Genomic DNA, 16,153 nt, shown 5'->3' on the forward strand with positions numbered 1-16,153 from the left:
AGACTAACATAAGTCTGCTAGTCCGACACTGGTAACATTCAGGGAGGACTAGTGACATTTCCTGGTGCTGCTACTTTTACCATTAGATAGATGGAACACTGTAGTAAGGAACATGTCTTTCTAATATGTAACAGAGTGGCTGGGACTTAATCAAGAATTAGTTATCACTTCTACAGCCAGGATTCACCCTGTTCAGGATGCATACATCAGGCCATCAACTGACTCTTAACTGATCCATGTGGACAGACTCAATGTCACTGTACACGGCTGATCCATATGGACAGATTCTGACTCGTACAAGGCTGATCCATGTGGGCAGACCCAATGTCACTGTACAAGGCTGATCCATATGGACAGACTCTGTCCCTGTACATGGCTGATCCATGTGGACAGATTCAATGTCACTGTAAACGGCTGATCCATGTGGACAGACTCAATGTCACTGTACACGGCTGATCCATATGGACAGATTCTGACTCGTACAAGGCTGATCCATGTGGGCAGACCCAATGTCACTGTACACGGCTGATCCATATGGACAGACTCTGTCCCTGTACATGGCTTGTCCATGTGGACAGACTCTGTCCCTGTACATGGCTGATCCATGTGGACAGATTCTTATGTCCCTGTATGGATAACAGATCCACAAAACCAGATTCTACATCCCTGTACAGACTGACCATGCTCTCCACTGTTAAAATTGACAACAGTGATTAGACATCTTTTACTTGGTAGTGGGTAGAAGAAAAGGGTAACTGATACTGACACCTACTGGACACAGGTAAGTGTAGCAGTAGACACAGTCAGTGTAGCAGCAGACACAGTCAGTGTAGCAGCAGACACTATCAGTGTAGCAGCAGACACAGTCAGTGTAGCAGCAGACACTATCAGTGTAGCAGCAGACACAGTCAGTGTAGCAGCAGACACAGTCAGTGTAGCAGCAGACACTATCAGTGTAGCAGCAGACACTATTAGTGTAGCAGCAGACACAGTCAGTGTAGCAGCAGACACTATCAGTGTAGCAGCAGACACAGTCAGTGTAGCAGCAGACACTATCAGTGTAGCAGCAGACACAGTCAGTGTAGCAGCAGACACTATCATTGTAGCAGCAGACACTATCAGTGTAGCAGCAAGACACAGTCAGTGTAGCAGCAAACACTATCAGTATTGCAGCAGACACAAGTAAGTGTAGCAGCAGACACAGTCAGTGTAGCAGCAGACACTATCATTGTAGCAGCAGACACAGTCAGCGTAGCAGCAGACACTTTCAATATTGTAGCAGTCAGTGTAGCCTATACACTACTATAAGTGTAGCAGCAGACACAGTCAGTGTAGCAGCAGACACTATCAGTATTGTAGCAGACACAGTCAGTGTAGCAGCAGACACAGTCAGTGTAGCAGCAGACACAGTCAGTGTAGTAGCAGACACAGTCAGTGTAGCAGCAGACACAGGTAAGTGTAGCAGCAGACACAGTCAGTATTGTAGCAGACACAGTCAGTGTAGCAGCAGACACAGTCAGTGTAGCAGCAGGCACTATCAGTATTGCAGCAGACACAGGTAAGTGTAGCAGCAGACAGTCAGTGTAGCAGCAAACACTATCAGTGTAGCAGCAGACACAGTCAGCGTAGCAGCAGACACTTTCAGTATTGTAGCAGTCAGTGTAGCAGCAGACACAGTCAGTGTAGCAGCAGACACAGTCAGTGTAGCAGCAGACACTATCAGTATTGCAGCAGACACAGGTAAGTGTAGCAGCAGACACAGTTAGTATTGCAGCAGACACAGGTAAGTGTAACAGCAGACACCATCAGTATTGCAGCAGACACAGGTCAGTGTAGCAGCAGGCAATATCAGTATTGCAGCAGACACAGGTAAGTGTAGCAGCAGACACAGTCAGTGTAGCAGCAGGCACTATCAGTATTGTAGCAGACACAGGTAAGTGTAGCAGCAGACACAGTCAGTGTAGCAGCAGACACAATCAGTATCGCAGCAGACACAGGTCAATGTAATGGCAACATCAGCTTTGTGCTGACCCTATCTAGGTTTGACTGAAAGACATTCACACTGATATGCATCACCCCTGCAAATTACTTTATCTTGGTTAACCAAAGACAAACCACAGGAAAACCAGATTTTTTCACAACTTTGGCTCTCAAACAACCATCAAATCTCGCATACTTTGTACATCTATGTTAGGTGAAGGTCAACCGGTGAGAGGTCGAAGGTCAACCCGCACTTTCTCACAGCTACTCAGCATTCCTATTGTTGGGTAGAACCCCCCTCGTGGTATTGCCACCTGTCTCTTTCCAACCATCTTGCCATTCCTTGTGAAGAAAACCTGCAGGTAAGAATACAAGGGAGATAACTCTATATCTCTGTGCCAACAAAGACTTTAACATGTATTGAGGGTTATTCATTAATAATATATCATAGAATAAACTTGTGAAATAATCGAATTCATGGCAGAAATAGAAATATCTTCCCACATCGACCTTCCTGGCCTCTACCCATACTGTTCACCATGTTACACATCTACCCATACTGTTCTCCATGTTACACATCTACCCATACTGTTCACCATGTTACACATCTACCCATACTGTTCTCCATGTTACACATCTACCCATACTGTTCTCCATGTTACACATCTACCAATACTGTTATCCATGTTACACATCTACCAAAACTGTTCTTCATGTTACACCTCTACCCATACTGTTCTCTATGTTACACATCTACCCATACTGTTCACCATGTTACACATCTACCCATACTGTTATCCATGTTACACCTCTACCCATACTGTTATCCATGTTACACCTCTACCCATACTGTTCTCCATGTTACACCTCTACCCATACTGTTATCCATGTTACACCTCTACCCATACTGTTCTCCATGTTACACATCTACCCATACTGTTCTCCATGTTACACTTCTACCAATACTGTTATCCATGATACACATCTACCAAAACTGTTCTTCATGTTACACCTCTACCCATACTGTTCTCTATGTTACACATCTACCCATACTGTTCACCATGTTACACATCTACCCATACTGTTATCCATGTTACACCTCTACCCATACTGTTATCCATGTTACACCTCTACCCATACTGTTCACCATGTTACACATCTACCCATACTGTTCTCCATGTTACACATCTACCCATACTGTTCACCATGTTACACATCTACCCATACTGTTCTCCATGTTACACATCTACCCATACTGTTCTCCATGTTACACATCTACCCATACTGTTCTCCATGTTACACATCTACCCATACTGTTCTCCATGTTACACATCTACCAATACTGTTATCCATGTTACACATCTACCAAAACTGTTCTTCATGTTACACCTCTACCCATACTGTTCTCTATGTTACACATCTACCCATACTGTTCACCATGTTACACATCTACCCATACTGTTATCCATGTTACACCTCTACCCATACTGTTATCCATGTTACACCTCTACCCATACTGTTCTCCATGTTACACCTCTACCCATACTGTTATCCATGTTACACCTCTACCCATACTGTTCTCCATGTTACACATCTACCCATACTGTTCTCCATGTTACACTTCTACCAATACTGTTATCCATGATACACATCTACCAAAACTGTTCTTCATGTTACACCTCTACCCATACTGTTCTCTATGTTACACATCTACCCATACTGTTCACCATGTTACACATCTACCCATACTGTTATCCATGTTACACCTCTACCCATACTGTTATCCATGTTACACCTCTACCCATACTGTTCTCCATGTTACACCTCTACCCATACTGTTCTCCATGTTACACCTCTACCCATACTGTTCTCTATGTTACACATCTACCAATACTGTTCTCCATGTTACACATCTATCCATACTGTTCTCCATGTTACACCTCTACCCATACTGTTCTCCATGTTACACCTCTACCCATACTGTTCTCCATGTTACACCTCTACCCATACTATTCTCTATGTTACACATCTACCAATACTGTTCTCTATGTTACACATCTACCAATACTGTTCTCCATGTTACACATCTATCCATACTGTTCTCCATGTTACACCTCTACCCATACTGTTCTCCATGTTACACCTCTACCCATACTGTTATCCATGTTACACCTCTACCCATACTGTTCTCCATGTTACACCTCTACCCATACTGTTCTCCATGTTACACATCTACCCAAACTGTTCTTCATGTTACACATCTACCCAAACTGTTCTCTATGTTACACATCTACCCAAACTGTTCTTCATGTTACACCTCTACCCATACTGTTCTCCATGTTACACATCTACCCATACTGTTCTCCATGTTACACCTCTACCCATACTGTTCTCTATGTTACACATCTACCCAAACTGTTCTTCATGTTACACATCTACCCATACTGTTCTCCATGTTACACATCTACCCATACTGTTCTCCATGTTACACCTCTACCCATACTGTTCTCCATGTTACACCTCTACCCATACTGTTCTCCATGTTACACCTCTACCCATACTGTTCTCCATGTTACACCTCTACCCATACTGTTCTCCATGTTACACCTCTACCCATACTGTTCTCCATGTTACACCTCTATCCATACTGTTATCCATGTTACACATCTACCCATATTGTTCTCTCTGGTATACATCTACCAATACTGTAATCTCTGGTATACATCTAACCATATTGTAATCTCTGGTTTACATCTACCCATATTGTAATCTCTGGTATACATCTACCCATATTGTCCTCTCTGGTATAAATCTACCCATATTGTCCTCTCTGGTATACATCTACCCATATTGTATTCTCTGGTATACATCTACCCATATTGTAATCTCTGGTTTACATCTACCCATATTTTAATCTCTGGTATACATGTACCCATATTGTCCTCTCTGGTATCCATCTACCAATATTGTCCTCTCTGGTATACAAGCACCCATACTGTAATCTCTGGTATACATCTACCCATATTGTCCTCTTTGGTATACATCTACCCATATTGTCCTCTCTGGTATACATCTACCCATATTGTACTCTCTGGTATACATGTACCCATATTGTACTCTCTGGTATCCATCTACCCATATTGTACTCTCTGGTATACATCTACCAATATTGTCCTCTCTGGTATACATCTACCCATATTGTACTCTCTGGTATACATCTACCCATATTGTACTCTCTGGTATCCATCTACCAATATTGTCCTCTCTGGTATACATCTACCCATATTGTACTCTCTGGTATACATGTACCCATATTGTACTCTCTGGTATCCATCTACCCATATTGTACTCTCTGGTATACATCTACCAATATTGTACTCTCTGGTATCCATCTACCAATATTGTCCTCTCTGGTATACAAGCACCCCCCATACTGTAATCTCTGGTATACATCTACCCATATTGTCCTCTCTGGTATAAATCTACCCATATTGTACTCTCTGGTATACATCTACCCATATTGTACTCTCTGGTATCCATCTACCAATATTGTCCTCTCTGGAAAGTATTTACACATATTGTCCTCTCTGGTAAGTATCCACCCATACTGTCCTCTCTGGTATGTATCTACCTGAACTTTAGTCCCCACATCCTCTGGGTGGCGGGCCCAGCCCTCCTCCTCCTCTTCCTCCGAGTCTGAGGACAACTCGTCATTCTCAAGAGACACATCATCCTCTGGATCTTCTGGTGATAGGTCACTGTCTGCCTCACTGTCATAGTCATTGGGGAAGTAGATTCCACAGCCCATAATGTCACCTGCACAATGATACCATGACATGATAGACATGCATCGCAGACTAATGTTTGTAGCAGAAAAGCCTTGCTGTCCTGAACATAGAGTCATACTCTATCCATTATTCAATAGGACCTTTGTTACACTTGGGCAATACCCCAATGCAGGCTGGGAGACAAATGGGGTATACAACATACCTTTGTGACATCTTGGGCCAAATGGATCTCCAATTCCAGATCCAACGAAGATTTTCCCATCATCTGAAAGTACACATTAAGTTAGTTAATCCCAGTTTCAGTCCAGTTTGAAAGATATGATGCTACAAACAAGCACATATATTATATGGTATTTTATAGACCCAGGACCCACATACTCACCTGCCAGGTATGCTACAGACCTATGGTTCCAGCTACTCGCCTGCCAGGTATGATACAGACCTATGGTTCCAGCTACTCACCTGCCAGGTATGCTACAGACCTATGGTTCCAGCTACTCACCTGCCAGGTATGCTACAGACCTATGGTTCCAGCTACTTACCTGCCAGGTATGCTACAGACCTATGGTTCCAGCTACTCACCTGCCAGGTATGCTACAGACCTATGGTTCCAGCTACTCACCTGCCAGGTATGCTACAGACCTATGGTTCCAGCTACTCACCTGCCAGGTATGCTACAGACCTATGGTTCCAGCTACTCACCTGCCAGGTATGCTACAGACCTATGGTTCCAGCTACTCACCTGCCAGGTATGATACAGACCTATGGTTCCAGCTACTCACCTGCATGGTATGCTACAGACCTATGGTTCCAGCTACTCACCTGCCAGGTATGCTACAGACCTATGGTTCTAGCTACTCACCTGCATGGTATGCTACAGACCTATGGTTCCAGCTACTCACCTGCCAGGTATGCTACAGACCTATGGTTCCAGCTACTCACCTGCAAGGTATGCTATAGACCTATGGTTCCAGCTACTCACCTGCCAGGTATGCTATAGACCTATGGTTCCAGCTACTCACCTGCCAGGTATGCTATAGACCTATGGTTCCAGCTACTCACCTGCCAGGTATGCTACAGACCTATGGTTCCAGCTACTCACCTGCCAGGTATGCTACAGACCTATGGTTCCAGCTAATCATCTGCAAGGTATGCTACAGACCTATGGTTCCCGCTACTCACCTGCATGGTATGCTATAGACCTATGGTTCCAGCTACTCACCTGCCAGGTATGCTATAGACCTATGGTTCCAGCTACTCACCTGCCAGGTATGCTATAGACCTATGGTTCCCGCTACTCACCTGCATGGTATGCTATAGACCCACGGTTCCAGCCTGGATGTCGATGACGTGGATAGTTCTGAAACATAATGACACATCATTACTTTTCAAATATAGTTATGGCAATATGATATTCTGCAAAAAATTAGATGATGTACTGATAGAAAAAAGATACAGGGATATAAGTACAAAACATAAGTAAAGTACAATTGAAGTTTCCAAAATTATTCCAAAGTTGGAAGGGCCACAGGCATTCCCTTATTCCCCTTGATCATGATAGAGAACAACTCCCAAATGTCACGTTTATCAGGTTCAAATATCGTTTCCAGGGACGTTTCTTAATACGACAAAGTGTTTCATTACAGTCTTTACAGTGACACAACTCATAGGCAAATCTAACCCCTGAACCTATAAATGAAGCAGCAATTTGTCAGTTTCAGTAATGAAACTGCCACAGATACAAATGTGGTGCCCTATACTTCACTAAAAGAGTGAAGTCTCTTAGATACTGTGAGGTTATGTGACTCGAGTGGTTGTGAAAGGCTGCCTACCCTCCTGGCCACCCCAATAGCAATGTAGCAGTTCTCCCCTGGGTCTACGATCTCAAGCTCAAAGTAGTGGAAGGTGGTGTCAAGTGGACATCTCGCCTGGGCCAGCCCAACGTCATGGATGCTCTTCCCCCGACCACCATACTCCAGGATCTGCAACAGGAGAATAAACTTCCAGATCCATGCTGCCAGTGAGTTGGTGAACGTGTCAAGGTAACTACAACATGGTTGCTGAAGATGACGCCAACAATGGTTCTCCCAAACTTCACCTATTCCTTGAGTCAAACCCACCCTCTGCACGATAGTGAGAAGCCATCAACAAATAAATATATTTCAAGCAATTCTGTGGCATTTGATTTATTAAACAACCTACTTTTTCAGTATTAATGTTTCCATAAGTGAGTGAGTGAGTTTGATTTTACGCCGCTTTTAGCAATATTCCAGCAATATCACGGCGGGGGACACCAGAAATGGGCTTCACACATTGTACCCATGTCGGGAATCGAACCCGGGTCTTCGGCGTGACAAGGCGAACCCTTTAACCACTAGGCTACCCGACCGCCCAATGTTTCCATAAACTGAAAAATGAGGCCACTTACACAAACAGAGCACTGTATCCTGATTGGCTGATAATACAGAATGGTCAGGGTTTGTTTCGCATTATTGCGCAGAACGATGTCAAGGATTTTGTACAGCTAACATTTTTAGTCCACTAGTCCTCACTAACAGAGGTTTGATAACATTTGAAGTATTCATGGTAATAATATGTTGCAGCGGAAGACTGACCGTGCCATTCAACTTGATGTCGTGTAGGCGCGTCCACTCCTCCTCCCCACTGTCCACTGCCATCAACATGCACTCCTCTGATGTCCACTCCGAGTCCAGTGTCAGCTTGACCTCCTCCCCCTCCGAGTGCAGCCCTATGGCTGGGTATAAGCCCCCTGGGGGTACGGGCACCGACACTGTGCCCAGCTGCAGAGGGACACACAGACATATGTAATACACAAGGGAGGCATCCAACACAACATAGACACTAACAGTAACACTACAAAGACACTAACACTGCAAACATGCCAATAAACCACAAAGATGCCAATAGACCACAAAGACACTAACAGTAACAGTGATGATAGTAACACTACAACATCACCAAATTTACAGAGGTACTAACATCAAAAGGACACTAACACTACAAAGATGCTAACATTAAAAGGACACTAACTCTAGAAAGATGCTAACAATACAAAGAGAGATACACTATGAAGACAATAACATAACAAACACAGTTATACTACAAAGATGCTACCATGTTTTCTTGAGTATAGTGCGCACTAGTGTAACACTACAAGGCACAATCACTATGACACTAACACTACAAAGAGGCTAACACTTCATAGATGCTAACTCTACAAGGACACTAACACCACAAATATGATAACACTACAAGGCACAATCACTGTGACACTAACACTACAAAGAGGCTAACAATACATAGAGGCTAACACTACATAGATGCTAACTCTACAAGGAAACTAATACTACAAAGAGGCTAACACTACAAGGCACAATCACTGTGACACTAACACTACAGAGGCTAACACCACAAAGCACAATCACTATGACACTAACACTACAAAGAGGCTAACACTACAAAGCACAATCACTGTGACACTAACACTACAAAGAGGCTAACACTACAAAGCACAATCACTGTGACACTAACACTACAAAGAGGCTAACACTACAAAGCACAATCACTGTGACACTAACACTACAAAGAGGCTAACACTACAAAGAGGCTAACACTACAAAGATACTTACACTACAAGGACACTAATACTACATAGATCCTAACACATAAGGACACTAATACTATAAAGATTCTAACACTACAAGGACAGTAACAACAAAAACACAAACACTACAAAGATTTTAACACTACAAAGATGCTTACACTACAAGGACACTAACACCACAATGATACTATCACTACAACACTAACACAACAAAGATGCTTACACTAAAAGGACACTAACACTACAAGGACGCTTACACTCCAAGGACACTAACATCACAATGATACTATCACTACAACACTAACACAACAAAGATGCCAACACTACAAGGACACTAACACTACAAGGAAGCTTACACTCCACGGACACTAACACCACAATGATACTATCACTACAACACTAACACAACAAAGATGCCAACACTACAAGGACACTAACACTACAAGGATGCTTACACTTCAAGGACACTAATGCTACAAAATGCAAAAATTACAAATGCACTAACCCCACAACAAAACTATACATGCTGATGCTAACAGCAACACTACATAGACACTAAGACAATCCCAACAATGACATCACAAGGAGGCTGACACCTCACAGGCTCACCTCCTTCCCATTGCGTGTGAAGAACACCTTGGCGGTGAGTGGACTCCCTGACTCTATGTCGCTGATGCTGTACTTGATGCCACAGCCAATGCGGTCGCCCACGTGGCACTTAGGGCCAAACGCCTTCCCAAAGCCACATGCCTTGTATAATCTGAAAATATGCATTGTTCTTAGTTTAAAAGTTTGACAGACAGGCTTCAGGATTTCAACATCTTCTTAGGTTAAAGGTTAGGTTACATGTTCAGCATCATAGTTGACAAATAACCAACTCTGTGCAGTACCAAGAGCCAGGCAGCACCTGTCCACGGAGTACTACCAGGATGTCTGTCATCCCTTCATTACATGAAGAAGCTTGATACTCACTGAGATATATTCTGGGGGAGTCACACCTCCACTTAGCAATAACTTGGCTGGAAATGTGCCTTTGTTTAATAGTCAAAGATTTCTCAGTAATAATCGTCATATTTATGTTTACATTGACACTGCTAATGTTAGGTCCCAAATTTCCCACTGCAAGTTAAACATTTCAAAGGATGTTTTAAGGTAAAAAGATATTTGTCGACAGTTGCCAAATCTCTTGATGTCTATCTTATCTTATCTCTAGCATGTCTACAGGCACTCCACCAGATTACCTCCTGGCTCTCCTTCAGTTTTTTAACATTTTCCAACTGATATAACATGTACTGAATTTACTAATACAAGATCTATCTGCCAGTGTTGTTCAGCTAGCTCTAGTGGGTAACATCATAACGTCATACTCATGATATGGAATACTGTTAAAAGTGGCATTAAACCCAACTCACTCACTCACTCATGATCATAATGGAACTGGCCATGCAGACCCGCCAGCAGTCTTCCTGGGTTTCTATCAATAGCTAATCAGGTAACCAGATTATTTTATGGGTAAAGGCAATGCACAGCTGCTACTCACTTGCCGTCATCAGCATGATAGCCCACGGAGAATGGCTTCCAGCCGGGCTGAGCATCCAGCGTGTAGCGACACGGCACCAGACCCACACCTAAACAATATCAAGTAGCATCCAGCATCAGGTGAACACAGTCAACTACAGGTAGAACTGACCTGCACATGATGTAATCTATCAACACAGCTATTCAGTTCACCCTAACATGGGCCATATGTCAGCATTTCCAGATTTTCTAATTAGAGACTAATTGTAACATGTGTAAAGCCACAAAGAATAATTAAAAGATTTTAATCCAGATTTCATTATTTCATATCTTTTTAACATACAGTTCAAGGCAATACTGTCTATAGAATAATTCATGAGGGTCAACTAGCAGAATAATAATAATAATAATAATAATAATAATAATAATAATAATAATGTAGCAATTATCCATCAGCATGATCGGTCATACCTATATTTCCAAACAAGCCTGTGTCAATGATTTCTATCTCGAAGTAGTTGTCCTCAGGTGAGATGGGACAGGCTGCGATGTACAAACCCACTTTGTTGCCGTCATTGGGCATGAAACTGAAATGAGTAGGCACACAGTCAGCTTAATAACCCTGATGACACGTCTCGTGAACAAGTCAACCATCTTGGGATGTTTACATGGCTTAGGGTGGTAAACACAAACTTTCCTTGTGTGAATGATGTCGCAAGGACATGGGACCAGTATGGCATTTCCAATATGTCTGCCAAGAGTGGCACATTGAAATATTATACAATTCATAGACCCCGCTAACCATAAACAAAGTCATAACCATGATAACACTGAGAACCCAAAAGCTACTGTCCACTTTCATGGGTATAAATGATCAGATGAAGCTGCACATATAAGAAAGTTTCTCGCTGACCTTATTATCTCCCCCTCCACTCCAAGGCGATCATATCGAGGCTGTCTTCGTATGTCTGGTAGATGAGCATCGCGAAGGCGTTGATGGTGCCGCACACGACACACATTGAGGATCTGATTCCTCAGGAACGCTTCCATCGTGGAAGAGTGAGCTCAAAGGTCAGCGCAATCTCACTGTGACGTCGGCCCCTAACACCAAGTAGTACATGTCACAAACAGAACATCAAATACAAGTTGCAGTTGTTTTATCACTATTTCAGGGTTTTACAGATGCAAAATTTCATATGATATTGTAAATAAAAATAGTGCCAAGGTACTGCAGCTCACCTGGATATGTACCAATTTAAACTGTCAACAAACACAGCTTCCTCCATATCTCCAGGGCTCGCATTTTGGTCAACCTACACTAGACCCTGGATACCATCCCATGCTTCTCAAATTACCCGTCCTTCATTTTCATTCCATCCATATCATATCCAAACATTTTCTGCCTAAATATTGAGGACTTATTGACAAATAGAAAATGAAGTTGTGTCAATAGTCTCGGAATATGGTTTGATTTTGGGGACCTTATGTCAGAAATAACAGGACTTGATAGTAAACGAAAAGCTGACACAGTGTTTCGAGGTATAGAGATAATTATTAAATGAGGCATATAATATATATCAACACTATTTCATATTCCCAGAGTAATATACAGAGAGATCTATTGCCAAATTAGGTTAGGTTAAAATGTTTTTTATTCCTGCATCAGGGCATTCCAGAGTAATATATGTATATGGGATTCTCCTTCAAAATAAGAAGTATACCCTGTGTAATATTTATTGTGATCTAATAGTAAATGAGGTGTATATTCAAATGATCTTGTTTCTTGATCAAGTTATTCCCATAGTAATATAAACAGCAATCTGATACTAAATGAGATATTCCCAGATTAATATATATATAGCTATCAAATACTGAAAAAGGTGCATTAATTCACAAGACAAGATTTTACTTTTTGCCGAGGTATTCCCAGAGTAACAAACATGAGTGTGATTTCTTTTCAAGCTCAGATGCCAAAGTAATAGAGGCCAGGCAGTTTTTAGGGTAGTAAAAGGAAACACCTGACATGCCTGAGTTTTGAAGTGTACTCAAAGTAATATATAATATACCGTATTCGACGTAAAAAGCGCCCAGGGCGCTCTCAAAATTAGAAATAGGGGGCTCTTATTAGAATATTATTTTGGTGAAGAACAACAGGATTGAAAGATAAATTTCGTGGTTTATGCTGACAGCCTGAAATGTTTATATACGACATATATATTTTTTCCAGAATTTAATTGCTTATAATTAAGGGTGCATATAAGACACGAGTGTGTATTATACGCAAATAAATAAGTCTTGTGTACATTGATCAATCCGAAGGGGTGCTAATTGGGATTGTTCACTAGTCAATATATTAGCAAATATCGCCGTGGGCACTTATTAGAGCGGGGCGCTTATTACTTCGAATACGGTATGTGGCAACCTTACACTAAATGAGGCGATTATATACAAAAAGATTTTATTGATGAATCATACATAAAATCACTTTTGGTAATTATTTTTATACCATTTTGATTTTGTGAAGACCATTCCTACCCCACGAAAAAGCGTTTTCAATTTCCATTGTTGATGGTTTGGGTTGTAAATACAATAATTTAATAAAGTGTTTTGTCACAATCTGGAGGTTTCCCCATAGAACATCCATGACCAGTAGATTTTTCTATCTGGCAATCCCTTAGTTTACCAGTAATCACAAGTTCTGGACAGAGTCACATACTGTCATCTCACTAATCACCAAGGTCACACCCCTCCAGTCTATTACTGGTCTTATAACGTCAAAGTATCTGCTAACTTGACAGATTTTATGTAGAATATATTACTGATGTTTGGCGATGTGTGAATATGAAGTTTTTGAAATGATTTTGTTTCATCTGTCAACATGGTCATTCTGATTCGAGGACAAAATTAAAAGTTTCACCCCAAAGGAATTGCCATGTTTGCAGGAAAACTGTTACTTTCAAATATAGTTTCGGCATAGGCACATGTGTACAAATGACAAACATAATATTTTGACATCAGATAACAAAAGCTGTTTGTAAAATTGGAACCAAAAACTACAGAAAACATTACAATTTTCATTGAACCAAATACATTATTTTCTATTCAGGATACAGGGTATATAGCCACTGACCAGTACTTTGCTTGATTCATTTGGTTTATCCCAAATTAGATATTGATAGAAGAAATAGTTTTCATTGCTAGCTGACATTCTTCCAACTTCAACTTTCAAGTTCCATTGATGACAACTGTCAGTCACAACTTCCTCACACTTGGCCCACAAAAGATTTTTTTTATCTTCCTAAATTGCCAATAAAAAAATGCAATATATAACGTACAAAAACGCTAAAACAGTCCAAGCATGTCAAGTGAAATATATTGACATCTGAATGATTTGATCATGTTCAGGACAAAAGCTATTTAATTTTATGTAGCAAAGAAGTGTTACAATTTAATTAATTTTTCGTTACAGAGATATTTGAACTCCCAACTTGAAAAACAAGTAAGCATGAACTTTCCTAGCACGGTGAGTATGTCTGCTGAGCTTGTTATAAACAATAACCTAATGACCCAACAAAACATGCGGCCAACGCATGATTGACAATGATGAAGGGGCAGTTCTGTCAGTCGTTCAAAGCTTCACAATGAGTTAAGACAGCTGTGATTAGCAATCAGTAGCCAAAAACGTCAAACATCGATAACCAAAAACATACCATGTAGAACTGCAGAAACACGGATTACCTGAAATGATGTATATTTTCACATTATCTTCTCGAACTTTGTCTGTTTGTTTTGCCACCGGAAGTACCCAAGGGAGCTAACCAGTTGTGTTGCAACCCGGAAAGTGATAAGGGCTATATTTAGATAACCTCGACTATCCAGCATCATGTCTTCCGGCAGTGGCCTCGATTAACCAGATTAGTTTATCTCTCCATGTCATGAATCATTTCGGTTTCTCGGTACATAGATCTCGGTTTAGATAGTTCTTCCTCCATCGATTGTGGGATACCATGCAGTTTAGTAAGTATCGCGACAGGTGTTCGAAATTGTTGGAGCTAATAGATGCTATTACACATTCTGTTTACGAAGTGAATGCTCGACATTCGTTACTGCATCTTACGTTTTAGTTCTGGAAAGAAAAGGGGTTAAACGGTCGTCCCTACAATTCCTTACAATTGTGTTTTATAAACGTGTGTGATCGGTTAATTCCTATACTGCCTGAAACTGCAAATAACGGATGTGATGGGTTTTTTTTAAATTCCTGCCTGAGACCATTCCACAAATCGATCTGAGCACAGCCCCGGTATATGGTGTATGTTTTATTGTATAGGTTCGGCACCGATGATTATTCCGGTCTCTGAATAAATCTACAACAAATTGGAGTTACGAACGTCGTAGCGCGAGACCGCTTTGTTGGTGATAGAGAGATCCGGGCGTTAGCTGCAGTTGCCGGAGGAGGGCCGCTCTGGCTGTGTGTATGTATGTAGAGGGTGTGCATCTGATGACTTTTTGTATGCACAATTACTACCATGAAAACATGTTTTGGCCAAATTAATATTGTTTTACATGCCAGTTTGTGATTTTTTGTGAGGGTAACCAAACAATTTGGGAGGACTAATCCCCCCCCCCCCCCCCCCCCCCACACACACACACACAAAAAAAAAAAGAAAAGAAGAAGAAGACAACAATAGTAAACAACGACAAAAGAACAACAAAAAACATCAAACAAACAAAGAAAAAAAAAGAAAAACAAAAGAACAACAACAAAAAACAAAATAAAAAAAATCAAGAAAAACAAAGAACCCCTTTCACACCCTTTTTAAAATATATGAAGCAAAACGACAGACGTTGGATGTGTCATATGTGATCCAGAAAGTAGCCCAGCAGGCTACACCCATCTATCATTTCATTTATGTAACCGAAGATGGAACTAAATTATACATAGTTTCAGATTTATACCGATTCGTTTGTTTTCAGTTGATGTTTTTCGTATTTTCATTTCATTTGATTACGTATGCTACTTTAGAGACAGTTATGAAACTGTCACATGTAAATGTTTAAGGCTTAAAACAGGAAACGGAAATAGCGGATATGACGTAAGTGAGAGGTAAATTAGTGCATCGCGTGACCCTTTAATTGCGTGAAACCATTAGAAATCATTAAAGGGGCACTGATCTAACGCAATTCCCCGGACTGGTTGCTACCTTTGTTATTGTTTTTTCCCCCGTGAGTACCCGGATGATGA

General features: G+C 41.3%; 2 protein-coding genes across 3 annotated transcripts; one reads left to right on the top strand and one right to left on the bottom strand.

Moving 5' to 3' along the window:
- The first annotated feature begins 324 nt into the window (after positions 1–324).
- On the top strand, positions 325–1,186 carry LOC139461676 (uncharacterized protein C11orf24 homolog). The gene is made up of 2 exons (XM_071243133.1): positions 325–444; positions 782–1,186. Exons 1-2 carry the CDS (start codon positions 325–327, stop codon positions 1,184–1,186), a joined length of 525 nt encoding a protein of 174 aa, XP_071099234.1.
- A 453-nt stretch (positions 1,187–1,639) lies between these two features.
- LOC139462108 (SPRY domain-containing protein 3-like) lies at positions 1,640–14,713 on the bottom strand. Of its 2 annotated transcripts, none has more exons than XM_071243611.1 (11): positions 14,650–14,713; positions 11,825–12,012; positions 11,383–11,498; positions 10,934–11,021; positions 10,003–10,153; positions 8,384–8,569; positions 7,601–7,750; positions 7,071–7,128; positions 5,971–6,033; positions 5,612–5,796; positions 1,640–2,336 (listed from the first exon to the last, which is right to left on the bottom strand). In XM_071243611.1, exons 2-11 carry the CDS (start codon positions 11,959–11,961, stop codon positions 2,202–2,204), a joined length of 1,269 nt encoding a protein of 422 aa, XP_071099712.1. In that variant the 5' UTR covers positions 11,962–12,012; positions 14,650–14,713; the 3' UTR covers positions 1,640–2,201. The 2 variants fall into 2 exon arrangements, with proteins under 2 accessions (XP_071099712.1, XP_071099714.1); XM_071243613.1 differs by having other exon boundaries at positions 14,622–14,704.
- Between the last annotated feature and the right edge of the window lie 1,440 nt (positions 14,714–16,153).

This window comes from Haliotis cracherodii, unplaced genomic scaffold, assembly GCF_022045235.1.
Source record: "Haliotis cracherodii isolate W230 unplaced genomic scaffold, xgHalCrac1.p SCAF_15, whole genome shotgun sequence".
NCBI classification, from domain to species: domain Eukaryota; kingdom Metazoa; phylum Mollusca; class Gastropoda; order Lepetellida; family Haliotidae; genus Haliotis; species Haliotis cracherodii.

Excerpts from the sequence above, each read along its gene's own strand:
- LOC139461676 (XM_071243133.1), top strand. The coding sequence starts at position 325 with ATGTCACTGTACAAGGCTGATCCATATGGACAGACTCTGTCCCTGTAC. Across the intron at positions 445-781 it reads TGGACAGACTCAATGTCACT|GTAAGTGTAGCAGTAGACAC; the intron begins GTACACGGCTGA and ends TACTGGACACAG.
- LOC139462108 (XM_071243611.1), bottom strand. The coding sequence starts at position 11,961 with ATGGAAGCGTTCCTGAGGAATCAGATCCTCAATGTGTGTCGTGTGCGG. Across the intron at positions 11,499-11,824 it reads GTGGAGGGGGAGATAATAAG|TTTCATGCCCAATGACGGCA; the intron begins GTCAGCGAGAAA and ends TACTCATTTCAG. Across the intron at positions 6,034-7,070 it reads GTCTATAGCATACCATGCAG|ATGATGGGAAAATCTTCGTT; the intron begins GTGAGTAGCGGG and ends GTGTACTTTCAG.